This window comes from Sciurus vulgaris, assembly GCF_902686455.1.
Source record: "Sciurus vulgaris genome assembly, chromosome: 9".
Lineage (NCBI taxonomy): Eukaryota > Metazoa > Chordata > Mammalia > Rodentia > Sciuridae > Sciurus > Sciurus vulgaris.
Window position 1 is genome coordinate 30,878,552 of NC_136469.1, and position 20,538 is coordinate 30,899,089.

Below are 20,538 nucleotides of genomic sequence, written 5' to 3' on the forward strand. Positions count from 1 at the left end.
ATCCCAGCAATTTGGGAGACTGAGATAGTAGGATTTCAAGTTCAAGGCCAACCTGCCTGGACAACTTGGGGAGACCCAGTCTCAAAATAAAAATTAAAAAGGGCTGGAAAAGAAAAAGGGCCTGGGATATAGCTCAGTAATAAAATGCCTGTGAGTTCAGCCCCCCAGTGCTGCAAAATACATAAATAATAAAAATAAATAAAAGTTGAGGGTGTAGCTCAGTGGTACAGCACTTGCCTAGCAATGCACGAAGCTTTGGGATCCCCAGTACCACTAAAAAAAAAAAAAAAAAAAAAAAATTAAGAATCAGACATAATACTAGGGTGTGACTTTGCACTGTTACATTTTATGTTCTCAAATAATGAAAGTAGATATTTCCGTATGTAGATCTTTGAAAATCCTTTTTTTTTTCTTTTTTTTTATACTGAGGATTGAACCCAGAGGCTTTAATCATTGATCTACATCCCAAACCCATTTTGTCTCACTGAGTTGCTTAGGGCCTCACTAAGTTGCTAATCTAGCCTTGAATTTGCAATCCTCCTGCCTCAGCCTCCTGAGTCTCTAGAATTATAGGTGTGCACCACCATGCCTGGCTTGAAAATACTTTTTTATGTTTTTGAATGTCCTGTTTTTCAAAGAACTTAAAATCGTGTTATTAATCATAATGCAGGGAATGGAAGAGAGTACACTTTTATAAGGAATAATAGGGCTGGGGGTGTAACTCCTTGGTAAGAAAGAGTGATTAGTATGCACAAGGTCTTGGGTTCAATCCCCAGCACCAGAAAAAAAAAAAAAAAAAAAAGAAGAAGAAGAAGAAGAAAGGAAGAAAGAAAAGAAACAGCATTAAAAAGTGATAAGTACTTACAGGCAATAGGTAGCTATACAGACAGACTGTGTGCTTCACCAAGAGTACTAAGGTACTACTTACCATAAAGAATTTTGTTGGAAGACTCTATTAACAGAGGCCTTAGAAGTGGTTTTACCGTTGCTTGGTCCAGTTTTTTGTGTGGGTAGGGCATGATTTTTCTCTGTGAGATATTGGAGGACTTCCTCTTTGCCTGCACTTCCACTTGTCAGCTGTTGGACTATACACCTACATCAGAACTCTGCTTTCCTTTATTACAGTGAAAGGAATATTTGTGTGTTTAAAGACTTTATTTAATATAGTTTTTATAAGAGCAATGCATGTTCATTGTAGATATTTTAGAAAATAAAAATGAGCAGCAGAAGAAAGTATTCCCCTGTGGGCCTGCGGCCTAGTGTGTGGGGGCTCTCACCTTTTAACTGTGTGCAGAGGTGTGTGCCTGGGAGGGTTGGGGGGTCACGGATACCCTTTTAAAAATGGGATGCTACTGTACGTGCTATTTTATTACTTGGATTTTTCACGGGGAAATCTTGTTTAATATCTTACTTTTGATTAAGACATATCAGTTATACATATCAGTGGGGCTCAGCGTGACAGTTTTATACGTGTGTGCTGCCTGAGTCCATCAAACGGCTCCCTTTGTCCCCCTTTCCCGGCTTCAGTGTCCAGTTTCTGCTGATCACTGTTGTATATGCAGGTTCATGTTTTAACCTGCACACGTGGTAGAGAATGTGTGGTCCTTGTCTTTCTACGTCTGGCTTGTTTTACTTAACGTCCTCCAGTTCATCCATTTTGCTGCAAAGGACAGAATTTTGTTCTTTATGGCAGAATAATGCTCCATTGTGTGTGTATATTCTATTTTCTTTATCCATCCATCTCGAAGGCACCTAGGCTGATTCTGCGTCTTAGCAGTTATGAGTAGGGCCACATCATGGGGGGCAGGGTGGATCTTAACATTGATCTTTCAGTTTTTAAAGCAGTTTTCCTTTTTACCTTTCTGCTGGAGAGCTAGCACCTACTCACCTCAAGATACCATAATCCAGGCTGGGGACGGAGCTCAGTGGTAGATCCCTTGCCAAGCCCGTGCCAGGCTCCGGCTTCCAGCCCCAGTACCGTGAAACAAAAACAAAACAAAAAAAGACAGTCATCCCTTCCCATAAGCTGTTAGACATGAAGTGGAATTGGACCATGGAGCAATCTGTGTTAGACTTCACCCAACCGGTCAAGTATTTTATATCCAAAATACTTAAAAGATTTTTTTTTTTTTTTTTCCATTTAGTACTTAAAGTGTTGTAATGACTAACCAGTCATTTCTTTCTTCTTTCAAACGATGATCTCACTTCCAGATTATTACTCCCAGGAAACTCATCCTGAGAACAGCCCTTTCCCTGTGCATGCCTGTAGTAACTACTGAGGATCCTAGTGGCTCCAGCTCTGTGACCTGTATCTGTATAAGCAACACTAGTTCACGTCCTTCAAGTTTCTGAGCTCATTTTTTTTTCTTTTAGAAAACAGAGTTGGGCAGGGCTTACCTAGCAGGCACAAAAGCCCTGAGTTTGATCCCAGCATCCAAAAAAAATAAAGAAAGAAAGAAAAGTGGTAGCTATTTATTTATTTTTATGTGGTACTGAGGATCAAACCCAGTGCCTCACCCGTGGTAGGCGTTAATCTACCACTGAGCCACAACCCCAGCCCTAAGGTGGTAGCTCTGATGATTTCCTTTTTTGGCTTTTCTTAGGTCTACATGTTTATTAATTTGAATTTAGCACTGAAATCCTATTTTCTTAGAAGGATCCTAAGATGAAATTTAAAATAACCTTGACTTTCAGTCATAATGGGTTTCTTCCTCTCCTTCCCTTTGCATTTGTCTTTTAGGTAAAGAAGTTGAAAACGTTCAGTGGCGATGTGACCAAGCTCTCCCTGGCTGATTCCTTTCTGCACTGCTTAATTCAGGTGCCAAAGTAAGGATAAAATCCCTGATGGTTGCCCTTTGCAGAGTAAGGGTTTTTTTGTTTGGTTTGGTTTGGATTTTTGCGGTGCTGGGGATTGAACCCAGGGTCTTGATGCTTGTGAGGCAAACACTCTACCAACCGAGCCACATCCCCAGCCCTGAGTAAGGTTTTTAAGCTGATGTTGAATGCTACAGTTCAGCCTTTTATTTTTTCAGCTATTCACTTCGGATTGAAGCCATGGTGCTAAAGAAGGAATTTTTACCTTCCTGTTCCTCCCTGTACACAGATATAACGATTTTAACAAAGGCTACACAAGGTAAGTAAATATATGACCCTGCATGAAGTCTGCTTTTATTAATTTTATTGGGAGTTTATTTTTAAAAAAACTACAGTTGAAATTAGAAATGGAAAGTCCCTTTTTGGTACACCCTACAAAGGGAAGCGAGCTGTTACTTGGGATGCATTTAAAGTTTATTTCCATCCACTTTCTTTTCTCCTGATGAATATTAATTGCCTGTCATCTTCCCATTAAAGAGCATTTCTTCCGTCTCAGGCTTCAGAGTCAACCTTGCTGGTTGCCCTTGCCCTTGCCCCTCCCCTGCCGGCACCCCTGGCCCAGCTATCTCCCTGCTCTGTTGGTGTCTGTCCCTCGCTTTTCTAGAAGCAGACTTCCTGTCCAGGCCTCAGTGTTATTCTTCTGTCAGGGTTCCTGGCACTTCTGGTCTGTGGTGTCTCTTCCCACCCACGTCTTCCCTAGCCAGCTTCTGGAGGGCCATTTAAGTTTGTAAGGGGCAAGTTGGTCATTTTCCTGTCTTTTTGGAGGTGGGAAGGCAGGGGTACCAGGAATTGAACTCAGGGGCACTAGACCACTGAGCTCCATCCTCAGCCCTTTTTTGTATTTCATTTAGAGAGAGAGTCTCACTGAGTTGCTTAGCGCCTTGCTATTGCTGAGGCTGCCTTTGAACTCCAGATCCTCCTGCCTCAGCCTCCCGAGCCGCTGGGATTACAGGCATACACCACTGCACCTGGCTCATTTTCGCTTCTGAAACACCCTAAACCATCACCTGTCCAAATGCCTTTCAGAGTTGTTCTGACATCTCTCAGAGAATTGGGACCTTCATCTCTGGTGTGCATGGGTGGCCCTGGGGACGCGGGCCCCCGCAGCAGTGCTGTGGCTGTGCCCTGCTCAGCTCCCAGTGGACCCTCCAGCCCTCCCTGGCTCTCCACTTGCTGGTGTTCTTAAGCACCAGCCTGATTTCCTCCAGCTCATTTTCTGAGTTACTAGTTGTTGCTGTAGAGCTATCTATGCCTATTTGGTTTTTGTATGTTGAGATAAAAGTTTTCTCTCCAGCCTACCACATTTTCTTCATTTTAGAGAGGACACTAAGAATGAAAAGGAATGATTCTTTCTCCAATGCAGAGGCCTTTTAGAATTTCTTTCTATACCAAGGCTGTTGCAGGAGCTTGTTCTTTCTGTTCAAACAGTGATGGAAAAGCATGTTTTCATATTAAGAGTCGCAGACTTGCGGGCATGACAGAAATGCTTCTTATCTGGGTGACCTTCCCAAACTGGCCTTCCTAGATAACAGAATATAGGCAGCAATCCAAATGTAACTTTTGGAAGGTACTATACATGTACAGGAGAATATTGACTTTAAAATATCACAGGTAATGTTTGACTATGTAGACTATAATTTTGATAATCAAGTTTTCTCTTTAACTTTTCAAATATATTTTTTAAATGTAATTGAGTTTCTTCACATAAGTGTACAAGAGGTTTGTGCTAATAGGGAGCTATCTAGCCAGTACATTATGGTGGTAACTTCCTTTTGAAACCCTTCATCCAATCCAAATTAAATGCATAGCTTTGAATAAAATGGAAAGGTGCTATGGGTGCCAGGGCCCCAGGGGTTGGTGCTTTGCAAGTTATTTACATGTCATTCCAGCTTGTTTATTTTTTTATCTCTCCTTAACTCATTAGTAAGCAAAAGGCTGCTTGCTGTTTGTTTTCATATTCCATAAACACAGTCTCAAAAGCTAGTGGGCCTAAAGGAAAAAATTAATAACTACAGAGGAGAGGAAAGTTAATTCCTGTACTGCAGTGTACTGCCTTTCCACTGATTGAAGTTTTTCCTTATTGAACTCTTGTATTATTTAACTGCCATACATGTCTGATCCCTAAACACTATGACATGTGTTGCCAGTAGCAAGTGTGCCTTTGGTCTGGAGTGGAGTGTGCTCCTTTGTTGGCCTGTTCAGTCCTCGTATGCAGTTGCAGGTCAGCACTTGCTTCAGACACACTTGAACTTGGACCTGGCCACTGTCTTTTGTGCACAGGAGGAGGAAGGCTCCTCTGAGGCACTGTGCTGTGTTCTTTTTGACAGAGCTGATGTCCTGTGAGGAGCTGCACTCAATATTACACTTGGTGCTCCAGGCTGGGAACATCATGAACGCAGTAAGCAAAATCCGAAGAAGTGAAAATGTTGTTTTCAGCTTTATTGTCGGTTTCAAGGCATAATTCGTTTCTCTCTCTTGCTTCGCCTTTTTTAGGGAGGGTATGCCGGCAATGCGGTAGGATTTAAACTATCTTCTTTGCTCAAATTGGCCGACACAAAAGCAAACAAACCCGGGATGAATCTCTTGCACTTTGTCGCACAGGTATGTGGAAATGATGGCTGTGGAGAGGGAACGGGTATGAGGCCCTGCTGGAGGCTGTGTGGAGGTCTTCCCAGGCATGAGAGGCTGTCTGTCTGAGTTAGGGAAGGGCGAGTTCCAGGAGGGTCCTGTTTGCAGAAGGCTTATTTGCCTGCATGCAGATTCCTGAGCTGAGCTGAGCTGCACCTCGGGTTACAGGGCAGGAGGGAAGTGGGACAGGTGAGGCCAGGAGCTGGGGAAGCCTGTCCTGAAGGAATCAGATGTCAGAGATGGGGAATTTGGATTTCATGCTTCAGCAGTGATGAGCCAACAGAAGTTCATGCATAGCCTAGTGGCATGATCAGCATTTTGGGTTTTTAGGAAAAAAAGATCCTGTGTTGGGCTGGGGTCGTGGCTCAGTGGTAGAGCACTTGCCTGGCACGTGCAAGGCCCTGGGTTCGATCTTCAGCACCACATAAAAATAAATAAATAAAATGAAGGTCAGTTGTGTCCATCTACAACTAAAAAATATCAAAAAAAAAAAAAAAGATCCTGGGAAGTCTGGAGAGGAGAGAACCAGAAATAGGGGCACATCTTGGTGGAAGTTGGTTATTTGGAGAGAGCAGTGGCCCATAGGAATAGAAAATAGAGGCTGACTATGCTAACACTCCCAGTGTGGACTCGACCAGATTTGTCACCAGTCGTGTTTAGAGATATCACCTTTTTCCTTTTCTCTGTGAACTATGCATTAGAGTGCCTTCCTGCTGTGTAGAGTCTGGGGTCTGATCCAATCCGTGGCTTCTTTCAGGGCTGAGCAATGAACCCCCAGGGCTTCCTGCATGCTAAGCACACGCTCTGCCACCAAGCTACACCCCCAGTCCATTGCTTCTTATTTAGACAGGGTCTTTGGGCTATTAGAATGACTAGGTGCAATGTAAAAAAAATCAGTTATGACAGTTCTCTCTTTTTGGTTAAGCTAACTGTAATGATTGGCTTTCCTTCCATTGAATTCCCTTATTCACTAGTGACAGACATAATTTTAATCTGGGAAGGAAGCCACATGCATGTTTGCAGCGTGAGCTTCAGGGCAGGATGGACAGATAGGAAAAGGGGATTCTGACTGTCCTTTATCAGCCTCGGCTGAGCTACTTAAACCCCCTCAGACAAACTACTTAAATCTTTAGACCCTCAATTTTTCATCTAATGGTGGGGGTAGTGACAACTCCCTGCAAAACCAGGTCATCCAGGGGACAGAAGGAGGTTAAGTTCATAAAGTGCCTGACCTAACTCTGGCAGATGGTAAGCGCTCCTTAAATAACTCGCAGTACTGTTCCTGGACTCTTCTGAAGACAAAGGGCCATGTTTAACTCTGTACTTGTTTTTTGTTTCGGCAGCCCTGGAGAGGAACCCAGGGCCTCGTGCATGCTAGGCAAGCACTCTACCGCTGAGCTACTTCCCCAGCCCTGAGCACACGATTCAGAAGTTAGTTTTCAGGGCATTAAGAGAAGAAACCGTAGTCCTCCTCTAGTGTGGGTTGCAGTCGGTTCTTTAGCCAAGCTCTGTCAGATCTGCGTCCAGTCGCTCTGGCTCACTTAGGTCCCTGCCCTTGTGAGCAAGTCTCCTGAGTCAGTCATGGCACCCTTCCCACCTGCCTTCCGTTCCCCCTCCCCGCAGGTGAAGCACCCGCACACCTCCAGGACTGGTACCTTCTGATTAAACTCGCTTTGCAAACTGGTTTAGCAGCCGGGGCGTCCCAGCCATGTAAAGGCTCCTCGTAGGCATGGTGGCATTTAGGCAGGAGGTATTGGATTCTCCGAAAAACAAAGGGCCCTGCAAAGCCACCACCTACTTCCATTGAGCCTCCGTGCACATGAATTGCATTTCATGTCACGATCGATTGCTCTGGGAAGTTCAATGTATCTTGAGAATTCTGGAAAATCTTACTAAGAGGATCAGAGTTCATGTGTTAGTGAATTGCTTTAGAAAAATGAGCAGTGATTTCATGGTTCCTTTAAGCCTTCAGAAAACGATTTCCTTCCAGTTTTATCCATCCAGTGAGGGGAAGAAAAAAAAAATCTGTTTTTGTTCCAGGAAGCCCAGAAGAAAGATGCCAACCTGCTAAACTTTTCTGAAAAGCTGCATCATGTTCAGGAGACTGCTAGGTAAGCGGGGAAGGCAGGCGTGAGTTGTAAGAACTGCTTGTTTTAGCTGTTGTCTTGGGAAAACGACTCGGCAGTTACAACTTTTGGATTCCAGTTTGAACTGTAAAAAGTCTTCCCTTGTTGAACTTGCAGGCCTTCTTTTTGAAAAATTAACCTTTATCTTTTAAATTTTTTTAGTCTGTTCTAATGAATGTCATCAGTATAAAAAAATATGGATTAAGAACTTCAAATCCTTCCACACCCAAAAGATAGAGTTCAAACAACACAGCTTCTTACCCTGGGAGTTGGTTTGTATCAGTCAAACTTTCAGGACCATACATCACTGTTTCCTTATAGAATCTAACATGGTACATTTATTTTCTATTGCATTAAAAGGGGTTGGAACCCTACCAAGAGCTCTGAAAGGATTTGATTTTAAACTAGTCACTCAACTTTGCAGAAAGAGTATCTCCAAAACAAAGCTCTAATTATACCACTCTAATTTGCTTCTAAACCTAATATGGAAAAGCATGCTTTAACATAGGCATAGTCTGTGTGTATGTGCCATTTTGAGATCTGAGTTTTTCAATATATAGCACAGAGTCATTCCACCGTAAATGCTTCAGATAACTAGTTCTCCAAGAAAAGAAGCCCTAGTTTGTAGCACTTGCTGGTTTCAGGCCATGAATACTGGTACCTGGCTGGTAACAGGCTATTGACAGAGTTACTGGATGCAGAGGTGGGGAAAGACACCACGTTGGTTCTCAGGAGCTGGCCCAGGGCACCACTCCAGGTATCAACCCAATTCGTACCATGTGCTTACTATGTGAGTGACTGCAGCCAGCTGTGACCGCTCTGGGCCATACACATATAAACAGTGAGCCATGGCTCCCAGCCCTGTCATTGGCCAGTATCTCACTGTTATTGACTCTGTGAACATCTAACCACAGATTACATGTCTTTCCTAAAGGAGGATTATCAGTGCAAAGGTGTAAACAGTTCATAATTCATGTTTACAGATCACCTGATTATTCTCCAAAAAGAATGGATAGCTTAGAAATCACAAACAGTTTTGCTTTTTAATTACTAGAAGAAATCCGTGGGAATATTTTTACTCTGACTAGTGGAGAGATCCTTCTAAAAGATAATACAAGGAGAAATTATCATTGCTTTTTTTTTTTTTTTTTTTTTACCTGTACTGGGGACTGAACTTGGGGACTCTACACCACTGCACCGTATCCCAGTTCTTTTTTTTTTTCATTTTTTTAAAATTTTGAGATAGGGTCTCTCTGAGTTGCCCAGTCTGTCCTCAAACTTGCCATTCTCCTGCCTCAGCCTCCCAAACCGTTGGAATGACAGGTGTGAACTACCGGTTTTGAAAGGGGGATTTCTGATCTGAGTTGGATCAGAAGTTTAGGTAGATATGGTCTTAGAAAACCCCTTTTCAGGGGCTGGGGAGAGCTCAGTTGGTAGAGTGCTTGCTTTGCAAGCACAAGGCCCTGGGTTCGATCCCCAGTACCAAAAAAAAAACTAAAAAAAAAAACCCCTTTTCAGTAAGATTCGTTTATGTGAAATGGAAGGTGAATACACAGGTGAAATACAACGATCTCAGATGGGCACCCAGGACCTATGAAGGTGGAAAACTTCATCGCCCTAGGTTAAGTCAGCATCGACGGAAGTGTGAACGCAGCCTCGGTCATGAATTTTACCTGTTCACTTTGCCAGGTTGCGAGACCACCGTTCATGTTCTACTCGTCTTCACTTGATAGATATTAAAAGCATTGCAATGTGGGTAGCTTCTCATTTTCAGGGTTGCTGGCTGTGTTGGAGTTCTCTGTGAAACAGAGTTGGGCCACCTGGCTGTGGCGAGCAGTGAGGCTTAGGCCTACGTGTGACCCTCAGTTGGTACCAGGGCTGTTAGCATCCCTTGCTATGCCTCTCGGGAGGTAGAGCCTTCCGACCCCAGGTCAGCGCGTGCCTCCAGAGCCCTGGCGGCTTTTAGTGTTAATGTTTGTTGCGTGAACGTGCTCAGATCCAGTTTGTGAACATCTTCACAAGCCCCTGGGGTTTAGTTCCTTCCGAGAGCCTGCCTCTCGTTGAACCAGGGCGTGCTTTTAGGAAGCACTTGCCTCCTAACACATGTGGAAACCCCCAGATCTAAACGCAGGGCTGGGTAACGTCACCGCAGCGGCTCTCCCTTCTGCTTCCAGGGCTGGCAAGCCGTGGGTCTCGTGTGATGTTCCCACGTGACCCAGGGCTTCCTGTGCCAGCTGCCCACTCTCCCCTTCTTTCAGATTATCTCTGGATAACGCCGAGGCAGAGCTGCACTCGCTCTTTGTCCGGACGCGATCGCTCAAGGAAAACATCCAGCAGGACAGAGAACTCTGTCAACAAATGGAAGATTTCCTCCAGGTTCGTAGGTGACTATGGTCGGTCCCCAGTCCCTCTGATCTCATCCTCCCTCCAGGGTTGCTTACATTTGTAGGGCATATTTGAAGAAGCAGCAGGTCCCCATTCACGTTTCCCCCCAAGTCAGTACAGGAACCTCGCATCTCTCGATGCCTTTTCCTTACAGAGCATATTGACTGGTCTAAAGCTCAGGTATTAGTTTAGGAATGTAGCTTCTGCTTATCACTGTTCATTTTGTGTGACACCCCCCTCCTGGCTGTAGCGAGCTGGCATCAGCTGAGGGCACTTGCATTTGGAATGTGCCTGGCAACTGGGGTCTTGGTTCTAAACCAATCAGCTTTTGGACAACAGCACAAAGTTACACAGAACTCAGCCAGACACTTAGGATGCAGGCTCTTTTTCCTTCACTTGTTTACGTGGAAGAGACAAGCTGCATTTTGGCATGATTTCTAATGAGAGCAGCATACATACCCGCTAACACACACACACGCACACACACACACACAGTACGCCGGTCGCAGTGCCTATCAACACCCAAATACAGCAACCCCACAGGGTGTGTCGGGAGCTGTTCCGAATAACATCAACAGAAAACAGCCGAGTGGACATGTTTGTGACGGCTCATTGTGACTCACTAATCACATAGTCTGACATACTTCTTTTATCTTCCTCATTAAAAAAAAAAAAGTGGCACCATCTCATGCTTTCGTGTTCTGAGATGGTGTGCTGCCTCAAAGGCTGCTGTGCTTTGAGCTGCAGCAGGCGGGATCTGGGAGGTAGGGCTGCCTTGGCACCAGGCAGGAGCAGCGCGCTCCGAGGCTGTACTACCACGGCCTTCACTGGCTGACTGGACCCCTTCCCCATGTTCTCCACTTCAGCTCACCTCCGCTGACACCGGACTTTGCTTGGCCTCACTGCCAGCTTATTTTTTATCATTCAACGTGTGCTCTCCATTTGCTTTCAAGTATAACCAAACACTAATTTTCCTTTTCTGCACATTTTTCTCAAAGCCCAAAACCAAAACAAACACCACCACCACCAGCAGGACCACAAAACACAAAGCAGCAGTAAGTACAGTTGGCAAGTAAGACAAACTCAGAAGGCCAAGAATTAGGACTGTCACGTGTCAAGGGTAAGATTCTGGTTGTTGGGCCAGGCCCAGTGGTGCACACCTGTAATCCCAGTGACTCAGGAGGCTGAGGCAGGAGGATTGCAAGTCCCAGGCCAGTCTCAGCAACTTAGCAAGGCCTTGAGCAACTTAGGAGACTGTCTCAAAATAAAAAGGGCGAGGGACATGGCTAAGTGGTAAAGCATCCCTGGGTTCAATTCCTGCTACCACAAAAAAAGAGACAGACAGACAGACAGAGAGGGAAAGCAAAGAAGATTCTGGTTGGGGCTTAGTAGATTGTCACTCCCCTGGCCTGCACAAAACTCTGGGTTCCCAGTACCACAAAAAATAAAAAATGTGCTCCTCAAGTTCATATCTTAAATATCAATAATATGCCACATCTTTTTTACTTTTGTGGTGCTGAGGGTTGAACCCAGGGCGTCGAGCATGCTAAGGCAAGGGCTCTCCCTTGAGCTATATCCCTAGCCCCTGCCTTATACTAACTAAATTCTGATACAGAAAGGTCTAGAATGAAGTATGGCTCTTCCTTCTCCTCACCTCCTGGCAACCTACTTTAACTCTGTAAGCTCTTCTTCCTGGTTGCCGGGGGTGGGGAGGTTGTTTTAGTGTTTGTGTGTGTTATTTTGTGGTTCTGGGAATTGAACCCAGGGCTTCACACGTACCAGGTAGATTGTTCCCCTCTGGGCTGCTTCCCCAGCCCTGGTAGTCGTTTTTATCTCTGTAATAAAAAGTGCCACACGGCCTTGTCTTTTTCTTCCTTAAACTCGACTTCTTAGATAAGTAAGATGAAAATTCTTAAAGTAGATCAGGATCAGGCTCTGAGCAGCAGTCAGAGAGCCTGGGGCTCCTGGAGAGGCTAAGCAGAGGAACCAGTTGAGGTTTCTGAGCGGAAAGGCGACAGGAACGCATCTTCTTACAGATCCCTGTCGGCACTGTGACCCTTTGGGTAAGACGTGCTGAGTGAATTGGTCTGGGACTCTGGTCCACAGCAGGCACTTTAGAGATGTGTTGTGTTTGATACACCAACTGCTGACCTCTCGTCATTGTCCTCTGCCAGCACAGCTTTGGACTTTCTGTCCGTGCCCCTAAGCATGTCGAACTCATGGCGTGCAGTTCACATTCTGCATGGTCCATTTCCCGGGGGCTGGGGTGACGTGGGTGCGTTGAGGGCTTCCCTTTCCGGGGTCCGTGGATCCCCACAGTCTCTGCAGAAGAGCCTCGTGAGGTGGAGCCGAGCTCCCGGGTAGATTCCTGTCGGGAGGCCAGTCTTCCGCAGCTGAGCTGTTCTTGGCAGGACTCCCTCTTCCCCCGCCCCCCCACCCCGTGGAAGAATGACAGGCAGAGATTTATCCCTGCGTGAATACCCTCCCCTCCATAAAGAAAAACACAGCGCGAGGGACACACTGCCTTGGGCTACTGACTCAGATGGTTGCTCTCTCTGGTATTCGGCTTCCTAAATAGTTTTGGTTTCCATCTACCTCTAGAATGTGCTTGGTTTAAGAAAAGGGCCTTGGAGCAGAGAAAGTGCTCCAAACCAGTGGGAAGTGGCAGACCTTAAAGGAATTTCTCCTGGGCCCTGTGCTCGCCAGGTAGGCCCACCACCCCACTACTCCAAAACAAGTTGCCCAGTGTCAGTCTGTCTCCAAAGCATGGTACGAGGGATTTCATGAAGTAGCATATCTCCTGCATCCCTTCTTAACTTAGACCCCAGTAAGTTAGAAAGGCTTCAGTGTGATCCCGAGCAGTCTCCCTTTTACCACACTGCCTCCTCATGACAGAGCAACCTAAAGTCCCTGAACTGCAGCCCGTGACCCTCCAGTGTGGCGGACCCTGTCCTAAAAGGCTTGGTGATTCCTGGGGAAAAGCAAGCTTCCTTTCTCCTGCCACTTTCTTGAGGCCACACTGGAATCAGGCCTCGGAGACCTGGAAACACTAAAACTAGCACTCAAGAAGGAAAAACCAAAGCAGTGAGAAGGGGGTCATATGGGACACTATCTCCTAGCCCTGAGACCCTCCAGAATCTCCTGGGGACCGTTAATAAAATGTCAATACAGGGTACACCCCAAATCCATCAGTTGCATTTGGGGTGCAAGCATGGACCATTGGCAAAGCTTCTCAGCTAACTCCAATGGCACCCCTGGTTTAGGCACAAGGGCTTCAGTCCTGTGACATGGACCCCATAGAGCTTATTTGAAATTAAGTTTAGACTCCCCTTCAGTAGGGCAAAAGGGGCAACTTATGGATACAAACGTACTTTGGGACCCTAAAATAAACCCTCTGCCAGCATGAGAGTCAGTTTCAAGAGAAGGAAGAACAGGTGCAGAATGAGTTTTGCTTTGCTTTGCTTTTTGTGCTGGGAACTGAACCCAGGGACACTTTACCATACCTATACCCCCAGTCCTTTTTATTTTTAATTTTGAGACAGGTCTCACTAAGTTGCTTAGGTTGGCCTTGAACTTGAGATCCTCCTGCCTCAACCTCCCTAGTTGCTAGGATTATGGAGATGTGTATCACTGCAGAGTTTTTCTTAAGAAAACTACCTATTCCCTGAGTAATTTATTCAGTAACACTGAAGGTAAAAAATTTTGTTAGTGGCATTCTACAGAGCAGAGGTCTTAAATCAGTCTTTTTCTTTTTTTCTTCAGCCTCTCGCTCTCTTGCCCAGGCTGGCCTCAGACTCCCGGGCTTGGGACTAGCAGAGCGTCCCGGGTAGCCGGGACTGGAGGCGCACGCCAGCACACCTCGCTGCAGTCTGCTTTGTGCTCCTAGGTCTCCAGCAGCAGGTCCCCTTGCTTGCTCTGCTTTGTTTGGGTTGACTTGTTTTCCTTTTGGCTCTGAGTGCAATGGCCTTACAATAAGCCTTCCCTTCTCCAAGACCTGAAATCCAGCCCTGAGAGCGGGTCTTCCCCGGGCAGCAGATGGAGTGCCCTGCGTCTTCAGCTGACCCCATTTGTTTTGTCCCTTTGTGGTTTTCTGCAGTTTGCGCTGGAAAAGCTGACCGAGCTGGAGCGCTGGAAACGGGAGCTCCAAGGCGAAGCCCACACACTTATAGATTTCTTCTGCGAAGACAAAGAAACCATGAGACTGGACGAGTGCTTCCAGATATTCAGAGACTTCTGTACCAGATTCAACAAAGCAGTTAAGGTACGGCGTCTGCATGCTTTCAGAGTGGTTCGGATTTTTATTTTTCTTCTGGTTGACCCGGTCTTCTGCCCATGGTGGAAAGACAATTCCGCACCTCCATGGTTTCAGGAGCATCTGGCCAGGTGGCACCGACAGGACCCGGCTGGGCTGGGACGGGGCTTTGCCTTTCCAGGCCTGCAGGATCCATATCACCAAGAGTCTGGCCTCAAACCAACACCTGCAGTAAAGGTGTCTTGTTAGCAAACTTCGTGATGGAAGTCACATATGTACAGTCCTCCTGAAGATCCTAAATGTCCTGCTCAGCCCCTCCCCAAAAGAGAATTTCCACTCTCGGGGATACTTTTGTTACAGTGGGATGATTGGGAGATGCCGGTGGGATCCCCGTTATTGAAGGCCATCGAGGGCTCTGGTCGCTCCCAGATCCACAGGGAGCCACTGCTGCCCTGAGCACGGGGGCCACACTTGGTGCCCTGCAGCCACCCATCCCAGGGATCTCCAGTTGAATTCAGAAGCCAGGAAACGCTCAGGGTTGCTTGGCTTTGCAAATCAGAATTTTTTTTTTTTTTTTTTTTTTTTTGGTACCAGGAATTGAACCCAGGTGTGCTGTACCACTAAGCCACATCTCCAACCCTTTTTTATTTTTTTATTTTGAAACAGGGTCTTGCTAAGTTGCTTGTAGCCTCACTAAGTTACCGAGGCTGGCTTTGAACTTGCAATCATCCTGCCTCAGCCTCACAAGCTGCTGGGATTATAGGCGTGCATTACCATGCCTGGCTGCAAGTCGGACTTTTAAACAAAATGTCAATTAAAACAAAATCCCTCATTCCTTCCTTCAGGTGGCAATAGAGTCACCTCTTGCCCTGTATTTTATTTTGATTGATTAACTTAGTTGGTGCTGGTTCTGGTGGAACCCAGAACCTGGTGCTCTCATCCTGCATGCAGACTTGTCCCTGACTAGCGTCCTTGGAGGGACTGGTCGCGTTTTTCTCAAGCCCAACTTTACTCTGAGCTCCTTCCTCTATCCAGCTAGGAGAAGGAGTCTTAGACTGTGGCCACGTTTACTGTCCTCTGTCCAAGCAGTGAGCTCAACTGTGGGAGGCCATGGGGTGGGGGACTGGGTGGCAGAGGCCAAATTGGCTCTTTCTGACTTTCTGAAGCCTTCACTTCCCATCCAAGTTCTACAGGCCCGTGAGGCCACCTGTGTGATGCTGTCAGCCCAGCTGTCCTGAAAGCCAGGACCTGGCCTCACCCTCACCATGCACAGCCTTGAAAGGAGAAGGCTGGAGAGGCTTAGGGACCCGGGGGGGAGGCTGAGGCCAGAGCCAAAGAGTCCCCAGCCAGAGCCTCACTGAAACTTGGAAAGTCCACTGTAGGAGAAAATTGATTTTCAAGTAAAAACTGCTCACAACAACAGATTTGGGTTGTGAGATCCATGTAATGACATGATTACATGGCTTTCCCAACCCAGAAGAGGTCCGTGATTTGTGACACAGATGCAGCCAGCCCTCCACCTCCACGGTTCTCCCAGCTGCACATTCAACCAACCACAAGTTGAAAATATTTTTTTTTGCAAAGTGCATACCTGTGTTGGACCTGTGCAGACTTTTTTCTTGTCATTGCTCCCCAAACAATACAGCATAAGCACTGTTCGCCTAACGCCTGCATTGCACCAGGCATTGTAAGCAATCTAGAGGTGATTTAAAGTGTACATGAGGAGGTTCATGGGTCATACGCAGATCCTACAGCTAGGATCTTGATACCCAAGTGGTGATCCTGGAACCAGTCCCCTGCAGATACCAAGGGACCGCTGATGTTAAACTGCACAGGCAGGGGAGGTGTGTTTGATTATGAGTCAGTTTCTCTGGAAGGGTGTGGTCAGATGAAAGGTGGAAGGACTTGTAAAGCATATTTGCTCCTCTTTCTCTTTCCTGATGGTGGGGACAAGTTGGCTTTCCTTGGGGTTGAGGTTGCATGCATGTGTGGAATCAGAGCCTGTGATGGAGGGACAGTGCACGGGCTGGAGAACTGGAAATTGGGCCCAGGAATAAGACAAAACTCTAGACAGGTGGCTGGAGCAGGCCTGCAAGGCTCGGTCAGATCCCCACATTTCTTCAGGGGGCCTTGCCCGCCTGCACACTCACACACACCCAAGCCAGCGCACCGTCTTTCTCAGCCCGGATGTAACCCAGGATCTCCTCCACGCAAGGCCCCCCTCTGCATGTGGGCCCATGTCTCATGCTGCCTTCTCTCCACTCTTCCTTCAGGACAACCACGACCGGGAGGTGCAGGAGCTGAGGCAGCTGCAGCGGCTGAAGGAGCAGGAACAGAGGAGGCGTTCCTGGGCCACTGGGGAGCTCGGGTTTGGCCGGAGCAGCAGTGAGAACGATGTAGAGCTGCTGACCAAGAAGGGTGCTGAGGACCTGTCCCCTTTCCTGCACCCCAGGCCCATCAGCCCCTCCTACCGGCCGCCCAACACCCGCCGCTCTCGCCTCTCCCTGGGCACCTCCGCTGACCGCGAGCTGCTGACCTTCTTGGAGAGCAGCACCGACAGCCCCAAGGTGCTCAACAAGTTCAACAGCCTGCCTCGACGGAGCCCCCGGCAGGCCCGGCCCTTGGTGGCCTGGATGGAGCCGGGAGAACCAAGAGATGGAGGCCCCAGCGTGGCACAAGAACCTCAGGCCTCAGAGGGCCAAGAGAAGGCCACCGAGCTGCACTCAGCTTGGCAGAGCCAGCCTCCAGCCCCCCAGCCTAAGGAACCTGCCTCTGCTTTCCCCGGAGCCCAGCGCGTGGGCGTGGGGACCAGCGTCCTCCGGAAGAGGAACAGCGAGCCGGTGGGCTTGGGTCCGGGGTGGGCCCCTCCACTCTCACCGTTGGCTCTGGGCATTAAGGAGCATGAGCTGGTGACAGGGCTGGCCCAGTTCAGCCTTCAGGGTCCCAAGGGCCCAGAGGAGACATCCCGTTTGACCCTGAGTGACTTCAGCCCAGTGGAGCTGGAGTCTTCCAGTGACGGGAACCCACCGTCCCTCAGTGCTGGTAGTGACAGTTTGACACCCGTGGGCAGGGGACCCAGGGAGGGTCTCAGCCCAGCCCCGGAGGGTGACAGGGCCGCCCCCGGCCAGCCCAGCAGCGCAGCTGTGGCGTCTGTGGGTACCAGTGACCCCGAGAACAAGGATCCTGGGCCTCCATTGTGTGCCTCCGACACCACCGACTGCTCGTTGACCCTGGACTCCGAGGGAGCCGACGGCGGACCTGGGCAGGGGGGGCTGGAGGGAGAGCGGGAAGGGGGCGGCTCTGTGTCCTCTGGGGTTGGGGAGATGGCGAGCAGCCAGGTCTCCTCTAACCCTGCTTCCAGCACCCCTGGCGAGGTTCCTTCTCCGGCCTCCATGAAGAGCGAGCCAGACTACAAGGGTGACCTTCCCAGGGACAGGCCTAGCAAGGGGAAGGATGTGACAGGGCCAAAGAGAAACTCCTTCAAAGAGGCATCTCTGGGGGCCGCCAAGCCTGGGACCATCCGGCGGAGCCAGGGCGCAGCGCCCAAGCCTGTGCGGACCTTGAACACCTCAGAAAACGAGAGCATGCGCAAGGTGGTGCCCATATCCAGGTCCGGCAGGGGCTCTGGGGCCTGGAAGCGGCCAGAGCCGCCCTCCCGGGGCTCCCCTCGCGACACCCCCAGCAGCGCAGACGTGCTGCCACGTCGGAGCTCCGTGAAGGGGACCTCAGACACGTCGCCCAGGAGGTCCCCCATGGGGACCGTGGCTGCCGGAACAGCGGCCGAGGAGCAGAGGCTGTCTCGGGGGAGTAGCAACACCCGGCTGGGGAAGGAGGCCCCCCTGCAGCCCAGGGGCTCCCTCAAGAAGCCCAGTGCCAAGCCCCTCCGGAACATCCCCAGACAGAAGCCTGAGGAAAATAAGGTCTGCCGCTCCGCCTCCCAGGGCCCCGAGAGCCCTGAAGAAGAACCCAAGGCCCCACCGGCCCCCAGCGTCCCCCGTGTTCCGCCCCCGATCCCAAGCTTTGCCCGAAACACAGTGGCCTCCTCCTCTCGGTGCCAGAGGACGGATTCCGCTGCTGCGGCCAGAGCCCCGGGCATCACTCGGACGGTCTCCCAGCGGCAGCTGAGGGTAAAGGGCAGCCCCGAGGATGCTGCCTCCAAGGACAGCAGCGTCCTAAGGCGGGCCAGCAGTGCCCGGGTTCCCAAGAAGTGCCCGGAATCTGCCGACAGTCCCGGTGCCAACTTGGAGGCCCCTCCGAAGGGCAGAGGGCTTGGGGAAAGGGCTTCCCTTAGGCTGAAAGACTCAGGTCGGACCACACTGGGGAGGATCCTGAATCCATTGCACAAGTGATGGGTACCTGTCTGCCTCCATCGTCTCCTGGGATTCGGATGGTGAGGACTGACCTCTGGGATGAGGCTGGGAAGAGGCCAACACTGAATGTCTTTGTTACACATTAAGCAATCCACTGGTGCGGGATCATATCACTTAAGGTACAATGTGGGAGGCCTGTGGACTACAGCCTGCTGTGCGGACTCCTGTGGTAGAACCCAGAGTCCAGAGGCACAGTCACTACTATGCCAGGACCCCAGTGCCTCCCTCACACACCCTGGACCCTAATCCTGACTCCTTCCCGCAAGACAAAGGTTCCTTGATGGACTCACATATAAGATGGCATTCTTATGTAACAAGTGAAAAACGTTTTTCTGGCCAGTTTTTATATATGTAAGACTTATTTTTTAATATTATAAAAAATAAAATGATGTTTTAGTTGGTTCCTTTTGCAGAGTGAAATACCTCGGGGGAGGGGGGCAGGGATTATACTTGACATGAAAATTTTTGTATCTTCCCATGTCCCCGGGTCTTAGGTTCTGCCTGCCCAGGCACCCTGCATCTCGCCTCCAGTCTCTCACAGGTCCTGGGTGTTGATTGGCTGCCTCCTGGAAGGCTTTCTGGCTTTCTGCTTCTTGTGTGACCTGGCTGGGGGTTTGTGTGGGAAGGAAGGGACGTCAGGTGGACAGTAATCGGGTGCTCTTGTGTGCTGCCATGGCGGGGCCTGGTGTGGAGGGGATTCGCGGCTGCAGGTGATGCTGTCTGCTGAGCGCATCTTTCCCGTTCTGTTCTCATTTGTCACGTGTGTTTGCTCTGGTTACAGGGAAGGTCAAACCCTCTGTCCCCAGGCTTTCTTCCCCTGCTTCTGCCTTGCCTTCTCACAGCCTTTAACCATTTCTAATGTCACCTAGAGCCTGGGAGCCTACCCCCTCCTAGGCCCTCCACCTGTCCCCAGCTCCCTCCCCATCCCTCCTAATACTTACCAATGTTGACATCTCTTCCTTTGAGCAGTGGTATTTAAATCCTGGAGGAAAAAAAAAAAAAAAAAAAATCCGGGTTTTTCTGCTTGTTAAGCAGACCAAAGGGGGGGAAAATGAAATTGATTTCAGAATTTTTATCTTGGGGGCAGGGGGAGACAGGCTCCATTTCTTTTGAGGAAAGCCCAACTCCTCCCCAATATCTGTCGCGCTCCTTCTGAGATTTGGGAAATGGGGGAATTCTTCACACGTTTTTGTTTTTTAAAAGTGGTTTCCGGCCCCCCATTCACTCTGGGAGGCTCGGTGAAACCTTTTAATTCAGCCTTGGCAGCTGGATGGATTTGGGTAGATGGATGCGTCTGTGCTGAATCCTCGTAGTTAATGTTACAGCCCCTCCTGTGGAATGTTGCCTTTTACCCAAATTAATTGGAAACTTGGAGCTGCCATAAGTCAGCTGAGTCACAAAGGTGAATGTCACGGTTGGAGAATTAGGGCTGTGACCACAGACCTCTTGTCAATGTAGCCCTGAGCAGATATGTCCTGGGTTCCTGGAGAGGGTATGGGAGTCCCGAGCAGATTCTCACTGTTTCAAAAAGACTCAGATGTCACGTTTTAACCAGGAAGAGTAAGCACCTTCACAACACGGGGTCACTGTATGGGTGGGAAATGGATGAAGGAAGTCACAGCTTGTGAATTGGTGGGTATTGGAACACTTTGAGGGACCCCCAGGGCCCCCGTCCCTGTTCTTTGCTGATGCTGTGTCTTTGACAAGTCACTGCTTCTCCCTAAGCATGTGTCACATGTGTCCCCAAATGCATGGGAACATGGACTCCATCAGGGTTTCTAGGGGTCCTTCCAGCTTCAAAGGTTCAAGTCATGGGAACAAGCAAGGACCCATCTCTGCCCCAGGACCAGCTCTCAGGAGCAATCATCCCCAGCCTCCTGTAACAGAGGCCTCACTCCAGGGC

General features: G+C 48.7%; 1 protein-coding gene across 2 annotated transcripts in view; it reads left to right on the plus strand.

Annotated features, from left to right (window-relative positions):
- Window positions 1-19,037, plus strand: part of FHDC1 (FH2 domain containing 1) — a 38,606-nt gene extending 19,569 nt beyond the window's left edge. For both annotated transcript variants that reach the window (XM_079154538.1, XM_079154539.1), the window contains exons 5-12: window positions 2,741-2,826; window positions 3,033-3,133; window positions 5,202-5,272; window positions 5,368-5,475; window positions 7,543-7,613; window positions 9,887-10,004; window positions 14,110-14,274; window positions 16,539-19,037. In XM_079154538.1, coding sequence (XP_079010664.1) covers window positions 2,741-2,826; window positions 3,033-3,133; window positions 5,202-5,272; window positions 5,368-5,475; window positions 7,543-7,613; window positions 9,887-10,004; window positions 14,110-14,274; window positions 16,539-18,614 — 2,796 coding nt within the window. In that variant the 3' untranslated portion in view covers window positions 18,615-19,037. The remainder of the gene's footprint in view (window positions 1-2,740; window positions 2,827-3,032; window positions 3,134-5,201; window positions 5,273-5,367; window positions 5,476-7,542; window positions 7,614-9,886; window positions 10,005-14,109; window positions 14,275-16,538) is intronic.
- Window positions 19,038-20,538: the final 1,501 nt, after the last annotated feature.